This window comes from Triticum urartu, chromosome 5A (genome assembly GCF_056163025.1).
Source record: "Triticum urartu cultivar PI428250 chromosome 5A, HENAU_Tu73, whole genome shotgun sequence".
In the NCBI taxonomy this organism is placed as follows: Eukaryota; Viridiplantae; Streptophyta; class Magnoliopsida; order Poales; family Poaceae; genus Triticum; species Triticum urartu.
In genome coordinates, this window is record NC_141877.1 from 627,591,627 (window position 1) to 627,604,298 (window position 12,672).

The window sequence follows — 12,672 nt, forward strand, 5'->3', positions numbered from 1 at the left end:
GACAACTCCTCGATATCGAGCCCATGTCTCCGACTAGAGAGGAGGAAATAAAACGGAAATATGCCCGGGGCCAACCTTTGGTCGAGCCAGACGAGGTCAATAAGCTCCCAACGAGAATGTATGAATTGCATCAATGGTACATGGACATTACCAAGATTTCCAATCGAGAGACCCTCATGGTGAATGTCAAGAAGGATCATTACTACCATGAGAAAGCTGTGACCGTTGAGTATTCAGAACTATTTCAGCTATACAATCAAGACGCACTCGACAAATCTATCGTCAGTTGCTATTGTCTGTAAGTGATTTCTTTCTGTAATTTAAGTCTCAAGCTAGCTGTAGTGATCATTTTGATCAATCATTACCTGTAATTATCCTCACTATATTCTTTTCTGTGGTATTATGCAGGATGAAGATTTATGAAATGAAAAAAGGTGGACGCTATGGCATTGGGTTCGTTGACCCAAATACCATTAATGAATACACATGGAAAATAGATCCATATCATGAAAAAAGTGTAGAGGAAAGTATGCTAGAGTTCTTCAAGGACCTCAAATACAATGAAGATATACTACTTCCTTACAACTTCCAGTGAGTCACACTGTCTTGTACTACAAATTCTGTTTTCCCTACTAGCTAGCTACATGTTTTTGCTTACATATGCCCGCTTAATTAAGACATACAAACATGTGTGCATGCAGATTTCACTGGATCTTGTTAATCATTAAAGTTGATGAAGGAACAGTTGAAGTACTAGACTCACTACTTAAGAAAGCAAGTGACTACACCATCGTGAAGGGGAAAGTCAACAGGTAATTTCAATCATTATTAACTATATCTCGGCCTATTTAATTAGTTCGTCATTTCCTGATAACAACTATTTAATAACCCATTTATTCATTTTCTTTGTCGGCGGGCAAGGCTTAGGCAAAGTTCATCAGGGCCACTCTAGGCCCATGGAAACAAAATCTGAAATGGTATCGACCCAAGGTAAGTAATTAAGTAGTACTAGCTAGCTGCCATCTCTTTAATTATCATGCTTTATTAATTATTATCTGATCAAATTCCATTCTCGTAAAGGCTCTCAAGCAGGCGCCGGGGAATGATCTATGTGCATATTACGTTTTCGAGAACATTCGCATGATGGCGTCCGAAAGGAACAAATCTCAAAGACAGGAGTGGGTACGATATCGATTGTCAGAACACTATTCATAATTTTTAATCAATTATCGATATCTAGTCACACAACTAATACACATGCATATTGATCTCCTTCTTAACAGTTCAAAGAGGTGCGGGACAAGCTCCTAGCAGAGGACCGCATAGAAGCAATTCAAGAGGAAATAGCGGGATTTTTACTTGACCAGGTCATAGATCCCAAAGGAGAATACTATTACCCGCTATCGCCCCCATGAACCAGTTCCAATTGTTATCGTGCTCCGAAGGCACCAATTAGCTAGGCTAATGCCACTGGCTCCGAAGGCACCAATTAGGAGAAATTGTATATATATATATATATATATATATATATATATATATATATATATATATATATACGTGTGTGTATATATATGTGAATTAATTAATGATGGTTGTGAGACATTCGATGATATATATATATATTATGATCGGTTCTATTAGAAATTCTATTTATATATATGCATAACGTGTACAATATGTAGTATCGTAAAATACCAGCAAACGAAAAAGAATTAAATGGAAAACACAAAATTAAATGAAAAAGAAATCATAAACCCAAACCCCCCAACCTTTTAATACCGGTTGGTGACACCAACCGGTACTAAAGGGCTCCCTGCCCCCGAAGCTGGCTCGTGCCACGTGGTTGCCCTTTAGCACCGGTTCGTGTTGAACCGGTACTAAAGGGGGGGGGGCTTTAGTGCCTACATTTTAGCGCCGGTTACCAAACCGGAACTAAAGGGCCTTACGAACCGGTGCTATTGTCCGGTTCTGCACTAGTGAGCGGCAAAACAAGGACAAGCAAATGAAGCAATACCTAGACCTTCAAAGGAAGAAGTTTGAGATGGAGGAGGCGGCCAAGAGGAGGAAGATCGACATGGAGGAGGCGGACCGGCAAAGGCAGCTCGACATGGAGGAGGCGGCCCGGCAAAGGCAGCTCGACATGGAGGCTGACAATGTCAAGGCCAGACAGAGGCAACTTGACATCGATGCCACCAATGCCGCCACCAAAGCGAAGGAGGTGGCCCTTGCGATCATGAGCGTGAACTTGTCCAAGATGAGCGAGAAGACGAGGGCCTGGTTCGAGGCCAGGCAGAAGGAGATGCTCGACGCCGACGGCCTGAACTAGGTCGTCCGATCGGCCGTGGCCGTTCTTTTTGGAGGCTGGCATGGGTGCCGCCCACCCGCTGGGCCGCTGGCTGTGTGCCGGCGAGAAAAAGATTCATTTTGGAGGCCGGCTGTGTTGCCGGCCGCCGACTGTGTTGCCGGCGAGGACAACTATTCATTTTGGAGGTTGTATGTGTTGCCGGCCGCTGGCTGAGTTGCCGACGATGGACGTGTAGGCCGCTGGCTCTGTTGGCGGCGTGATGAACTGGGGCCGCTGGCCTGATGAACTAGGGCTTGGCATTTGAAACGTTGCTCTTTTTTAAAATAGACACGGACAGAATGAGGCAAACGGATGCGGCCGCACGCTGGGCACACGGCCACCGCATTTCAGGACACGCGCGGACCCGTCCCCATTACTCTACCCAAACGGACAAATATCGGACAAAACGAACGTCCATTTAAGATCGCGCGATGGAGTTAGCCTAAAACCGGCCGAAATTTGGGACAGTACACCGGCGCCTATCACTGTCCTTTTCTTTTTGCTGTTCACGTTCCTGATGCGGTGATGCCGGAGATGACTTGCTCACACATTTTGTAAACACACACACAATCGGTTCACCTTCGTTCACCTGCATACTCAAAATGAGGGCCTCTTTGATCCGTAGGATTGTTAAAATAAAGAAATAGAAAAAATGCAGGAATAGGATGACATGTCTCATAATATCCTACAGAATTTGAAAGAATGTTTGATAGCGTAGGAAAAACAAAGAAATTCTATAAAAAGGTTTAAGTAGATGAAAATTTTTCTTCAAAATGTAGTATAAATGAATCCTATGAAAAAAAAATTCCTAAAAATTTCAATCCTACGAATCAAACGAGTATCATAGAAAAATTCCTAAAGGTTCAAATCCTCTAAAAAATCCTATGCAATTCCTTTGAATCAAAGGAGCCCTGAACATTGGACTCTGCTTGCCCGACAGGTGCATGCGGCGACAGAGATCAGATCCGCACGCCACTGCTGATCTGCACCGAATAAGAATCGATCGACTGTTTACTCCCACTGCTGATCCGCACCGAATAAGGACAAAGCCAATCCGACGGACACACCCCTCACCCTGCCGACCACGCCAGCGGAACAGAACTGGCCACACACCCACCACACCGTCGACTTCCCTCGTTTAGACTATTCGGCGTGACTCACAGCACTCCAATGATTCCTCTTCCTCCTCCCTCATCCACCCGTCCAGAACAGTCGGCACCATCCATGTCGACCGCGACGTCGCAGCGCCCACACGTACGTACGTGTCCACCTCCATGACTTTATCTCGCCGACATGGTCACGGCCCTCCTATAAAATCACCACACCAGACACTGCTAAATCAACAACACTCATCACACCCAACCATCAGCTTTCAATCCAGCTACCAGTTCCCGTCTCAGCATCAGCACACGGATTTCTCCTCGGGCCAACCTCCGGATCCATCAACAATGGTGAGTGCCATTACGACCTGCTCTGCTCCTTCCTTTTCTTGGTCAGTTTGAGATGTTCGTTCGTGAATAATCTTGGTGGAATTTGGTTGTGTGCGCAGGCGAACTCTGTCTCCGGGGTGGCGGTGAATGAGGAGTGCGTGAAGGTGTTCCAGGAGCTGCGGGCGGAGCGCAAGCACCGGTTCGTGGTGTACAAGATGGACGACGACGCGCAGCAGGTGGTGGTGGACAAGGTGGGCGCCCTCGACGCCACCTTCGACGACCTGGCGGCGGCGATGCCCGCCGACGACTGCCGCTACGCGGTGTACGACCTGGACTTCGTGTCCGAGGACTCGGCGGGGGACACGCCGCGGAGCAAGATCTTCTTCATCCACTGGTCGCCGGAGTCTGCGGACGCGAGGAACAAGATGCTGTACGCCAGCTCCACGGAGGGGCTCAAGAAGGAGCTGGACGGCGTGCAGATCGACGTGCAGGCCACCGACGCCAGCGAGCTCACCCTCAACATCCTCAAGGACTACACCACCTAATTAAGCTAATCCATCCCGTACGCGCGCGCGATCGGTCGGCGCCTGGATCCAAATAATGTTTTTCCATGTGTAGTGGTTTGTGAATGATTGGGTTTTCCCTTTTACTTCCTCGAGATTGATAATTGAGTGCTTGATCTATTCCTTACCAGAAAAGAAACTTATAATGGCAGCAATCGATCTTTTTCCGCTCTCGAAACCGACAAAATATCCGGTTAGAGCGATACATGGCCCTCGCAGCGCCCCTCGGCGATTAGGGCTCTGCTGCGCCGCCGCCCCTTCATCGCCCCCCTCCCCCCCCTCCCCTCCCCTTTTTTCTTCCTCGCCGCCACCGGAGACGGCCGCCAGGAAAGCCCGCACGAGCGTCGGGGAAGGTAGTGGCGAGGATCTCGGCACTCGGATCGATCTTGACGGCGTGCGGACCAGAGGCTCACATCGGAGGCCTGTTGGTTCCTGGGGCGGCGGCCCTGGCGGCGAGGCGACGTCTGCAAGAGACGTTGGCTAGTGTGCTCGGCCGTGCGGGCGCCGGGTAGTTGGTGGAGTCTGGCTATGACACGGTGCTCTATTGCATCAAATCTGGAGGTTCCCCTTTGTCACTGCCTCTCTCGACGTTCCGGTGGCTTGCGTCTGCCGGCTCTGGTGGTGGTGAGTCCTCGTGGTGTACTTGGGGTTCGGGGGAAACCTTGGCCGGTCTAGCCGGCCGGCAGCGGCGACGCCCAAGAGCGTCACTTTTCTTCATGGAGGCGCAGCTGAGGTCCCACTCTGATCCCCTGCTCGGGTGAAAACCTTCAATCCTCTTCTGATTTGGCAACAACGGCGTTGTTCGCGTCGTGACCTTCTTGAAGGCATGTTAGGGGATTTGGGGCTCGGTTGGGAGTGTAGAGAAACTGCAGACAAAGGGGGTGGGACCAGTGACAACAGATGTTGTTCATCTGGCACGTCGACAATGACGGGTGTCACTGGCATGGAGCAGCGGGGTCTCGCCGCTGGGCGTGTGATGATGGACGAGATCAGAATGGTGACGTCGTCGACAGCTATGCCGGGCAAGGTCGATGCGTTAGTACAACTCTGAAGATGGATCGGTGGCAGTCGGCGGCAGCGGCCTCTGAGAGTGCATCAGACCGGTGTATGCCCCATATCCAGCAATGTGGCTTGGTTGGGACCTCCGGTCTTAGATGTTAGACTTTGCTACGAGGTCTGTTTGGTATTAGGCTCGAACTATCAGCAACCCTTCATCAACTGGATAGAAGTAGCGACAAATGTTGCCAAGAGGGTGACTTCTTTGTAAGGTTTTTATGAATAATTAATAACGTGATTGCATGCATCGACCAGATGCAAAGGCCGGGGAGTCTTCCTCCTTTCGAAAAAAAAGGAACATCCAAGCTGAACCTCCAGCTCCAGACAGTCAGGCATAGCCAAAAGCTATACTCAAGTACAAAGCGAGCACAAAATGCAAACCATATATGAGAACATAACACATCCAAGTTCGCTACCTCTGCACAGCAGAATCGTCCTCAGCCCACGCCGATTCTTCCCCCGCTGCAGGAGCTGCCACGCGATGCCCGCCCAAGATGATAACCAGTGTGAGAGCTGAAAAACTATGTTAACTGGATTACACAGGTAAGAATGATCAAGAACAAGTCGTGTTTTTTGTATCCACGCAAGTACTAGTTCAGAACAAGCAGCGACACACATCGCAGTACCAACGACATAACCCAGCGTTCTGCAGAAGAAGAAAAGATGTGTTAAAGCCACATTCTTCGGAGAAAGAGGTTTTCAAGGCCATTATGTGGAACAGAATAAAGCACTGGGATTAGACATCACCCTACATAGTTTGACAGACGAGCACAGAATCAAAGTTGTGAATCAATAATCATCACACATAGTTTGACGGGTGAGCACAGTAAAACCAACGTTACGACCTGGCTAGATCGCCGATGCCCGAAGGTACATTAATGGAAAGGACCCGACTTTCTTGTGAATGATCTTCTGATAGGCCATGGTCTATAAACAAGACAACCACGGTTATATCATCATGGAAATGCCTGCGAACGCCCCTCTCGATCTTCTTGAGATCTGAGTAACGCATCTTACGTTTCCACGCTGCTGCCTGTACAGCTGCTTTTATAAGCCTTCTTGCAATTCCCTGAATAAAAAGGAAAAGGCATGCCAGTCATAGTAAAGATTTTTTCTCTCCCAGAAAACACTAAAACTATCCTTGCAGGTATACCAAGTGAATCAAATTTATGGTTCACATTACATGGACTACAGTTTGGTCAAAAGAGCGTATCAAATTGTCAACCGTATCTTCATATGTTTACTTGGCGGCTTCACGCATAGCATTATACATATCAAGATTATCAAGAACAGAAATGCATACGGCACGAATCCCCAGGAACTCTAACTAGTAACAAACCCGTGTTTGTTCTTTGTAAGTAGCAAGACTTCATTACTTATATGTACCTACAATAGCCCAGTACACATTTTGCATGCAGATAACTACTTCCATGGCCTGGATGAAGTTAGGAAAGAGTTGATAACAATTTCCCATGTACTCCTAGTTTTCTAATGCAAAGCAAAACTTCCCTACTGTAACAATGTTTATAGGTTTGCAGAAAAAGGTTTGAAGGCATACAGATTTAATAGATGTATTTGATGGTAAATGGTATGGCCATAGAGATTTCGCAAATTGGTTGATTAAAGATCATCTTAGGCAACACGTGAAAGCCAAGGAGCATTATTACATAAACAAGCTGAATGAGAGGAAATAGACAAGTGTGGAGGCTTACACTACGCTCATTTTTGTGAACAATCTCGATGGCTTCCGCATTACTCAAGAACTCCCACAGGCCATCGGATGCAAATATGATGAAACGGTCGCTTGGTTTAAGACCGTATGAGATGATAGATGGTTCAGCACTCACTATAGGCCGGCTAAATGGTTCCCTAAGCCTGAACCTACTATGGAGTGGTTCCCTGTTAAACCGCTGGTGTTTCAAGTATGCGTCGCCTATTGTTCTTGACACCTGCATCATCCACTGCGTAAGCACTGAACATGAATGCACGTACTGCAACACAAAACCAAGCATTAGGAAAAGAATGACCTGTATGAGGGCTTTCACTCTCCAGACACCATGCTTAAGCACCACAATATGCGGATCGTAGGGGTGCTGAGCCCTGAGCTCCTGCCTGACACTCTCATCTGAGGCGACATGTTCAGTGGACAGCTGCACCGGAGAAATCTGCCCGTTGAGATCAACTTTTCCAAGAACAGCTCGGGAGTTCCCGAGGTTGGCGATGAAGAGGGTCCTCTGGCGCACGATGCCGATGAGGCAGCATGATCCAATGGTGGCAAGGTTGGGCCTGACTGACCATTGTTTCTCTACATGAGCGATGAAGCTTTCATCTGTGTCCAGGAACGCCTTCCTGATGGTTTCAGCTATCACGCACTGCCGGCTAGACGTGACTTCGGATTGGAGATTAGGGAAGAGATGCTCAGCAGTGAAGCGGGCAGCTTCAGGGCCACCGTGACCATCAAAGACACCGACGAAGGTGCCGAGGGTAGGAGACGACTCTACGCGACAATGGTCCTCCATCAGATGATTAGCCTGGACATAGGCTAAGGAGAGCTCACCAGCGTTGCATGGCACGAGGTTGTGCCACCAGAGGAGGCCATTGCGGCCTTCATTGCCAGCTTTCAAGGTGCGGGGCACGGCTTTCAAGGTGCGCCTGGCCCTCGACCATGCAGAAAGGAGCCTCTGGCCATATAGCCAATCAGTGGGTCTCTGAGGGAGCGAGGGAGAGGACTCCAGCAGCGTAGAAATCCTGATTAAAGCAACCGTTTGGCATCACACAAGAAAACAAGTTGAAGAATCAATAAACAATAGAAAGGAAAAATGTATACCCGCTATCAGGTTGTCGGTCCCCATCTTCCCCTTTGTCAGATTCTGTGTTTACCTCCAGGATCTCACCTCGTTCTTCCATAATCACAACTGCTTGGTCTGGTGCAGCGATAATTCTATCTTCGTCGGAACAGAAATTCCAGTTCACCAGTTGACCATTGATTTTTGGATTTTTTGGATCATTGCTAACAGAAATCCTCAAGGCAGACTCTGTGCCAGCAGCACCTACACCCCGGATTTTCGCAGATATCTCTTTAAGCCCTGCCAAGTGCTCAATGCAGATAGGTGCAACTCCATGCTGCTGCACTTCCTGGACATTGAAGACTAGTTTGAGCTTCTGAAGATTAGGCATTGCATCAGCCTCAAATTTCAGCAAAGGTTCACTGCACCTCAACTTGAAATACTTGATAGCTGAAAATCCGGCCTTGCCAAAGACAATTCTCTCTGCAGGTGCTGTCTGGATATACAGTGAGAGAGCAGTGAGGGCAGGCAATCCTTTAATGATATCAATATCACTGTTTGACAACTGTCTAATTGCTATCTTTAGAGTGCAGAGTTTGTCGAGTGTTTCAAACCACTTTGGGAGGCTGGGAAAAATGCAAAACCGTGGCAATAACTCAAGTCTCTCAAGATGGACCAGAGCAGGGGACACATTGCTCAAATCATCACATGAAATGGTCATGCTTGAAGTAATTATGGGAGAGGAACCTGCAGATGCCAGAATTACAGACTTGAGGTTGTTGAGTTTGTGGAGAGTTGAGCCCAGGTATTTCATGGTGGCCTCCAGATTCTCAATTGGCTGTGTTGTAGAAAGGGTGAGATGTAGATCCTGGAGATTGGTCAGTCCGTCAAGGTCCCTCACATTAGCCTGGATTGGAAGGCGAAGGTGCCGTAAATTCGCCAAATGACCAATATCTGCTGGAACAGCATATAGTCTTCCATCTAATTGCAGTGTCTCCAAGTATTTTAATCCTTTAATCTTGTCCGGAAAATTGATGGTGATATTACACTCAACCATCAGATATCTCAGTCGAAATAGTTCAACGATTCTAGTGAGGTCAAAATTCATCTGATCTTGATCAGCCCAAATATGAAGAATCAGAACTCGGAGAATGCCATAATCTGGAATGGGAGGCACACATCTGGAGAATCCACAAAACAAAAGTGATCGAATTTGCGACATTCTGATGCTTTCCGGGATCTTTGCACTTTTTGAACCTCCGAACTGGAGGGATAATCGACGAACCTTGTCAGGAAGCGGCAGAGTTGATTCAAAATATTTCACAACAATGATGAAATTATCCTCAATGGATTTGTACCTGATAAGATCCATTACCATGTGGTTAACTGTACATGACAATACCTCCCCATCATAGTTGGTGTCAACAGCTTGGATCATACCTCTTCTGATAAGCTCGTCAAAGCAACCATAATCAGTGTCACTGACCAAACTTTCAGCTACCCATTGCTTCACCAAATCATCCTTCGTGATCGTGCAGCCCTCTGGATACATACCAAGGTAGAGCAAGCATGTCTTCAAATGAAGTGGAAGCTTATTGTAAACAAGGATTAGAACATCTTTCATCCCTTGGGAAGTAGGATCTGTCCTCAAAGTGGAGGGTAGAGAACTTTCTACCTTCTCCCACATTGCAGGGTTCCACTTGCTTGGGAGCAACAGGCTTGCTATACTTACAATTGATAACGGTAAACCACCGCATTTGCTGATAATCCTATCTGCAACTATTTCAAACTCTTTAGGGCAAGCAACTTCACCTTCGGAACCAAAAACATTATTGAAGAATAATTTCCTGGATTCACCATCATTAAGAGGTCTCATCTCAAATATGTATTCTGACTCATAACCAGAGCATGCTAATGCTACATCCTCAACTTGTGTGGTTGCCAGTATTCTGCTGCAACGATCACCACAAGGAAAAGCACGGCTAATAATATCCCATTCTGATGATGCCCATAAATCATCGACTACAATGAAGTAGCTGCAAGTCATGACAAATATATTTGGTCAAGCTTACACAAAAGAAACACAATCAGTACAAAACTTGATTTATCTCTAAAAGGAATACATAAGAACGAGAACACATACAACTAAGGAAAGAGCAATTGGCGATGCTTATGAGAAAAACATCAGACTTATCTCCTGACTTTTTTTTAGTTTTCTGTAGAGAGTGAACAATGTACTTTTTTCGAGGAAACGGACAATGTACATAAAAGGGTGGATCCATGAGTTTGGGGTTTGAGTATGTCAGCATCTAAAAAAATGTCATAAAACTCATAGGTACACGCCATGTTAGAACATTGATACCTTTAGAAGTTCATGATACATATGATGAAATGTGAACCTTACAAGAAAAGAAAAGGACAAATTCGAGTTCTTTTATAAGAAAAGCATTTTCCCTGTTTTCCATAAAAGCACAATATGATAATTATTAAAATCCACTTCAGCCAAATAAAATTTCCATAATATCATTTCGGGGACGAATTAACCCTAGCACCTCATGACTCACGAGGTGATACTATCAATAGGGAAATACGGTACCTTTTTCCTTGAAGATGTTTGATGATAGAGTCAATAAGGTCCTGCGCATCAGAAAAGGCATGAGTCCATGGTGCCTTGATTTGTGAGAGGATGCTGGTGAGAAGCCTCCTCATATCAGGATTTCGGGACACCCTTACAAAAGCCCGGCATTGGAACTCCCCTCCATACTGATGATATATGGTTCTGGCAACCGTAGTTTTTCCCACTCCTGCAGATCCAGAGATAGGTATTACCTTGAGTTGCTTCTGGTTGTCCTCGCCAAAAGCCAGCAAGTGAACAAGCTTCTTCATGGGTTGTTCTACACCAACTAGGCTACAGTCAGCGGTGTTCACATGGACATTGGAGATTGACACGGCCGACACCGGCAGGTCGAGGGGCAGGTCAGGTGTGTGGCGGCTGGTACTGGCTTGCCCATGCTCAGGTTTGATGGTTGTCTCCGGAGCAAGCTGGAAACTTTTGCATCTTTCTCTGGCATCATCCAAACGAGCCAATAAATGTGAGAAATCCTGTGCAATCTGGGGCAGGCGCTGCTTCCGCTTACTGATAATCCCAATTATGGTAGTACCAAGAGGAGAGCTTCTGCCGACAGCAACGCCATCACCGGCACCAGCACCGGATTGCATAACCTCGTCGAAGAAGTCCTCCGTGTCGTAAGCAAGTTCCCGGACTTCCTTGATCCACCATTTGGGCGTGACACCAGGGTCCAGATCTGTATCCGGCACATCCTTGAGGTAGTCGTACAATCCTTCTAGACCTTCTCTGAGAAGCCGGGCCCCGTTGGCACTAAGCCCCTCTGGCAGAGGGTGGTCGGAAGCCTCGATTGAATGGAGTCGCCGGAGGAGGCGACCCATGGGGCCGAGCAAAGCCGTGATGGGATCCTCCATTTCCGCCTCAAGCGAAGCGGAATCAGGGCCGCCCCCCATCTCCACCGGGACCGTGTCCCTCCTCGCTGAGTATGCGGCGTCATCCTTGTGGGGCAGCGGAATGGGTTCCGACGACGACCTCGCCGGCGTCTCATCCATTCTACTCCGTGACCTCAAGATCCGCTCCGCGAGCTCAGACCAGATCGCGTCCGTCGTCGCTTGGTCCGAGGATGACGGAGCGGCGTCCTCCTCGTGCGGCAGCGGCAGAGGGTGGGGCAATGGCATGGGTTTCGACGACGACCTCGCTGGCGCCACCTCCATGCTACTCTGCGACGACGAGATCGGCGCCGAGCTCGCGGACGTGAGCCCAGACCAGACCGCATCCCTCCTCGCTGGATACAAGGATGACCGCGCGGCGGCGAGCGAATCGTCCAGGTGGAGCGCAGAGAACCCGACCTCGATGTCGTCGACATGGCGCAGCAGCCGCTGCCTGGTCAGACGGAGATGGTGGTCGGTCTCCGGATCAAGGTATCCGCCATCGCAGGCAGGGATGCGGGAGGTGGACCTGGAGGAGTAGCCGGAGTAGCCGGCGCTCTTCCACCAGGACATCGCCGCCCCCACGTTTTGGGAGGGGAGGAAGGTGAGGGGAACGTTGAAGACGACGACCCCGTCCTTCCTTTTTCTTCGGAAAAACACTCAAAAGCATCAGAATCTTTTTTGGATCTTTTTTTAGTTGGAAAAGCATTTTTATTTTTTGAAAAAATTTGACTACTCACTTTTTATCAAAATACTAATAAAATGACCGGGCGTTGCTACAGGCTACAATGCATATAACTAAATCAAATAAATGATTAAGGTCGTTTACAAGGTGAAATTGATTTTTTTCTCGTACACATGTTGGGACATCAAACGAGTGCCCTACAGACTCCCCAAAATTTAACCATCCGGACGTTTCTAACTCCCCAAAACCAGCTCAGATGTGGGAGTTGCATAATCTTATAGTCAGAGGAATATGTATAAGTCATGAAGAAAAC

At 47.6% G+C, this 12,672-nt stretch overlaps 2 protein-coding genes across 4 annotated transcripts; one reads left to right on the forward strand and one right to left on the reverse strand.

Annotated features, from left to right (window-relative positions):
• The first annotated feature begins 3,553 nt into the window (after positions 1 to 3,553).
• On the forward strand, positions 3,554 to 4,423 carry LOC125511160 (actin-depolymerizing factor 3). Its single transcript, XM_048676456.2, has 2 exons — positions 3,554 to 3,795; positions 3,894 to 4,423. The coding sequence occupies exons 1-2, from the start codon at positions 3,619 to 3,621 to the stop codon at positions 4,317 to 4,319; spliced, it is 603 nt and encodes a 200-aa protein (XP_048532413.1). The 5' UTR covers positions 3,554 to 3,618; the 3' UTR covers positions 4,320 to 4,423.
• Positions 4,424 to 4,560: 137 nt separating this feature from the next.
• Positions 4,561 to 12,289, reverse strand: LOC125511162 (disease resistance protein RGA5-like). Of its 3 annotated transcripts, none has more exons than XR_015602943.1 (6): positions 10,776 to 12,289; positions 8,221 to 10,215; positions 7,421 to 8,141; positions 7,106 to 7,342; positions 6,146 to 6,462; positions 4,561 to 6,039 (listed from the first exon to the last, which is right to left on the reverse strand). XR_015602943.1 is itself a non-coding variant. In XM_087522098.1 (5 exons), the coding sequence occupies exons 1-5, from the start codon at positions 12,245 to 12,247 to the stop codon at positions 6,232 to 6,234; spliced, it is 4,656 nt and encodes a 1,551-aa protein (XP_087378224.1). In that variant the 5' UTR covers positions 12,248 to 12,289; the 3' UTR covers positions 4,561 to 6,231. The 3 variants fall into 3 exon arrangements, 1 of the variants encoding a protein (XP_087378224.1); XR_015602944.1 differs by having other exon boundaries at positions 6,141 to 6,462; XM_087522098.1 differs by having other exon boundaries at positions 4,561 to 6,462.
• Between the last annotated feature and the right edge of the window lie 383 nt (positions 12,290 to 12,672).

Excerpts from the sequence above, each read along its gene's own strand:
- LOC125511160 (XM_048676456.2), top strand. The coding sequence starts at position 3,619 with ATGACTTTATCTCGCCGACATGGTCACGGCCCTCCTATAAAATCACCA. Across the intron at positions 3,796-3,893 it reads CTCCGGATCCATCAACAATG|GCGAACTCTGTCTCCGGGGT; the intron begins GTGAGTGCCATT and ends TTGTGTGCGCAG.
- LOC125511162 (XM_087522098.1), bottom strand. The coding sequence starts at position 12,247 with ATGTCCTGGTGGAAGAGCGCCGGCTACTCCGGCTACTCCTCCAGGTCC. Across the intron at positions 8,142-8,220 it reads GACCGACAACCTGATAGCGG|GATTTCTACGCTGCTGGAGT; the intron begins GTATACATTTTT and ends TGCTTTAATCAG. Across the intron at positions 6,463-7,105 it reads TTCACAAAAATGAGCGTAGT|GGAATTGCAAGAAGGCTTAT; the intron begins GTAAGCCTCCAC and ends CTTTTTATTCAG.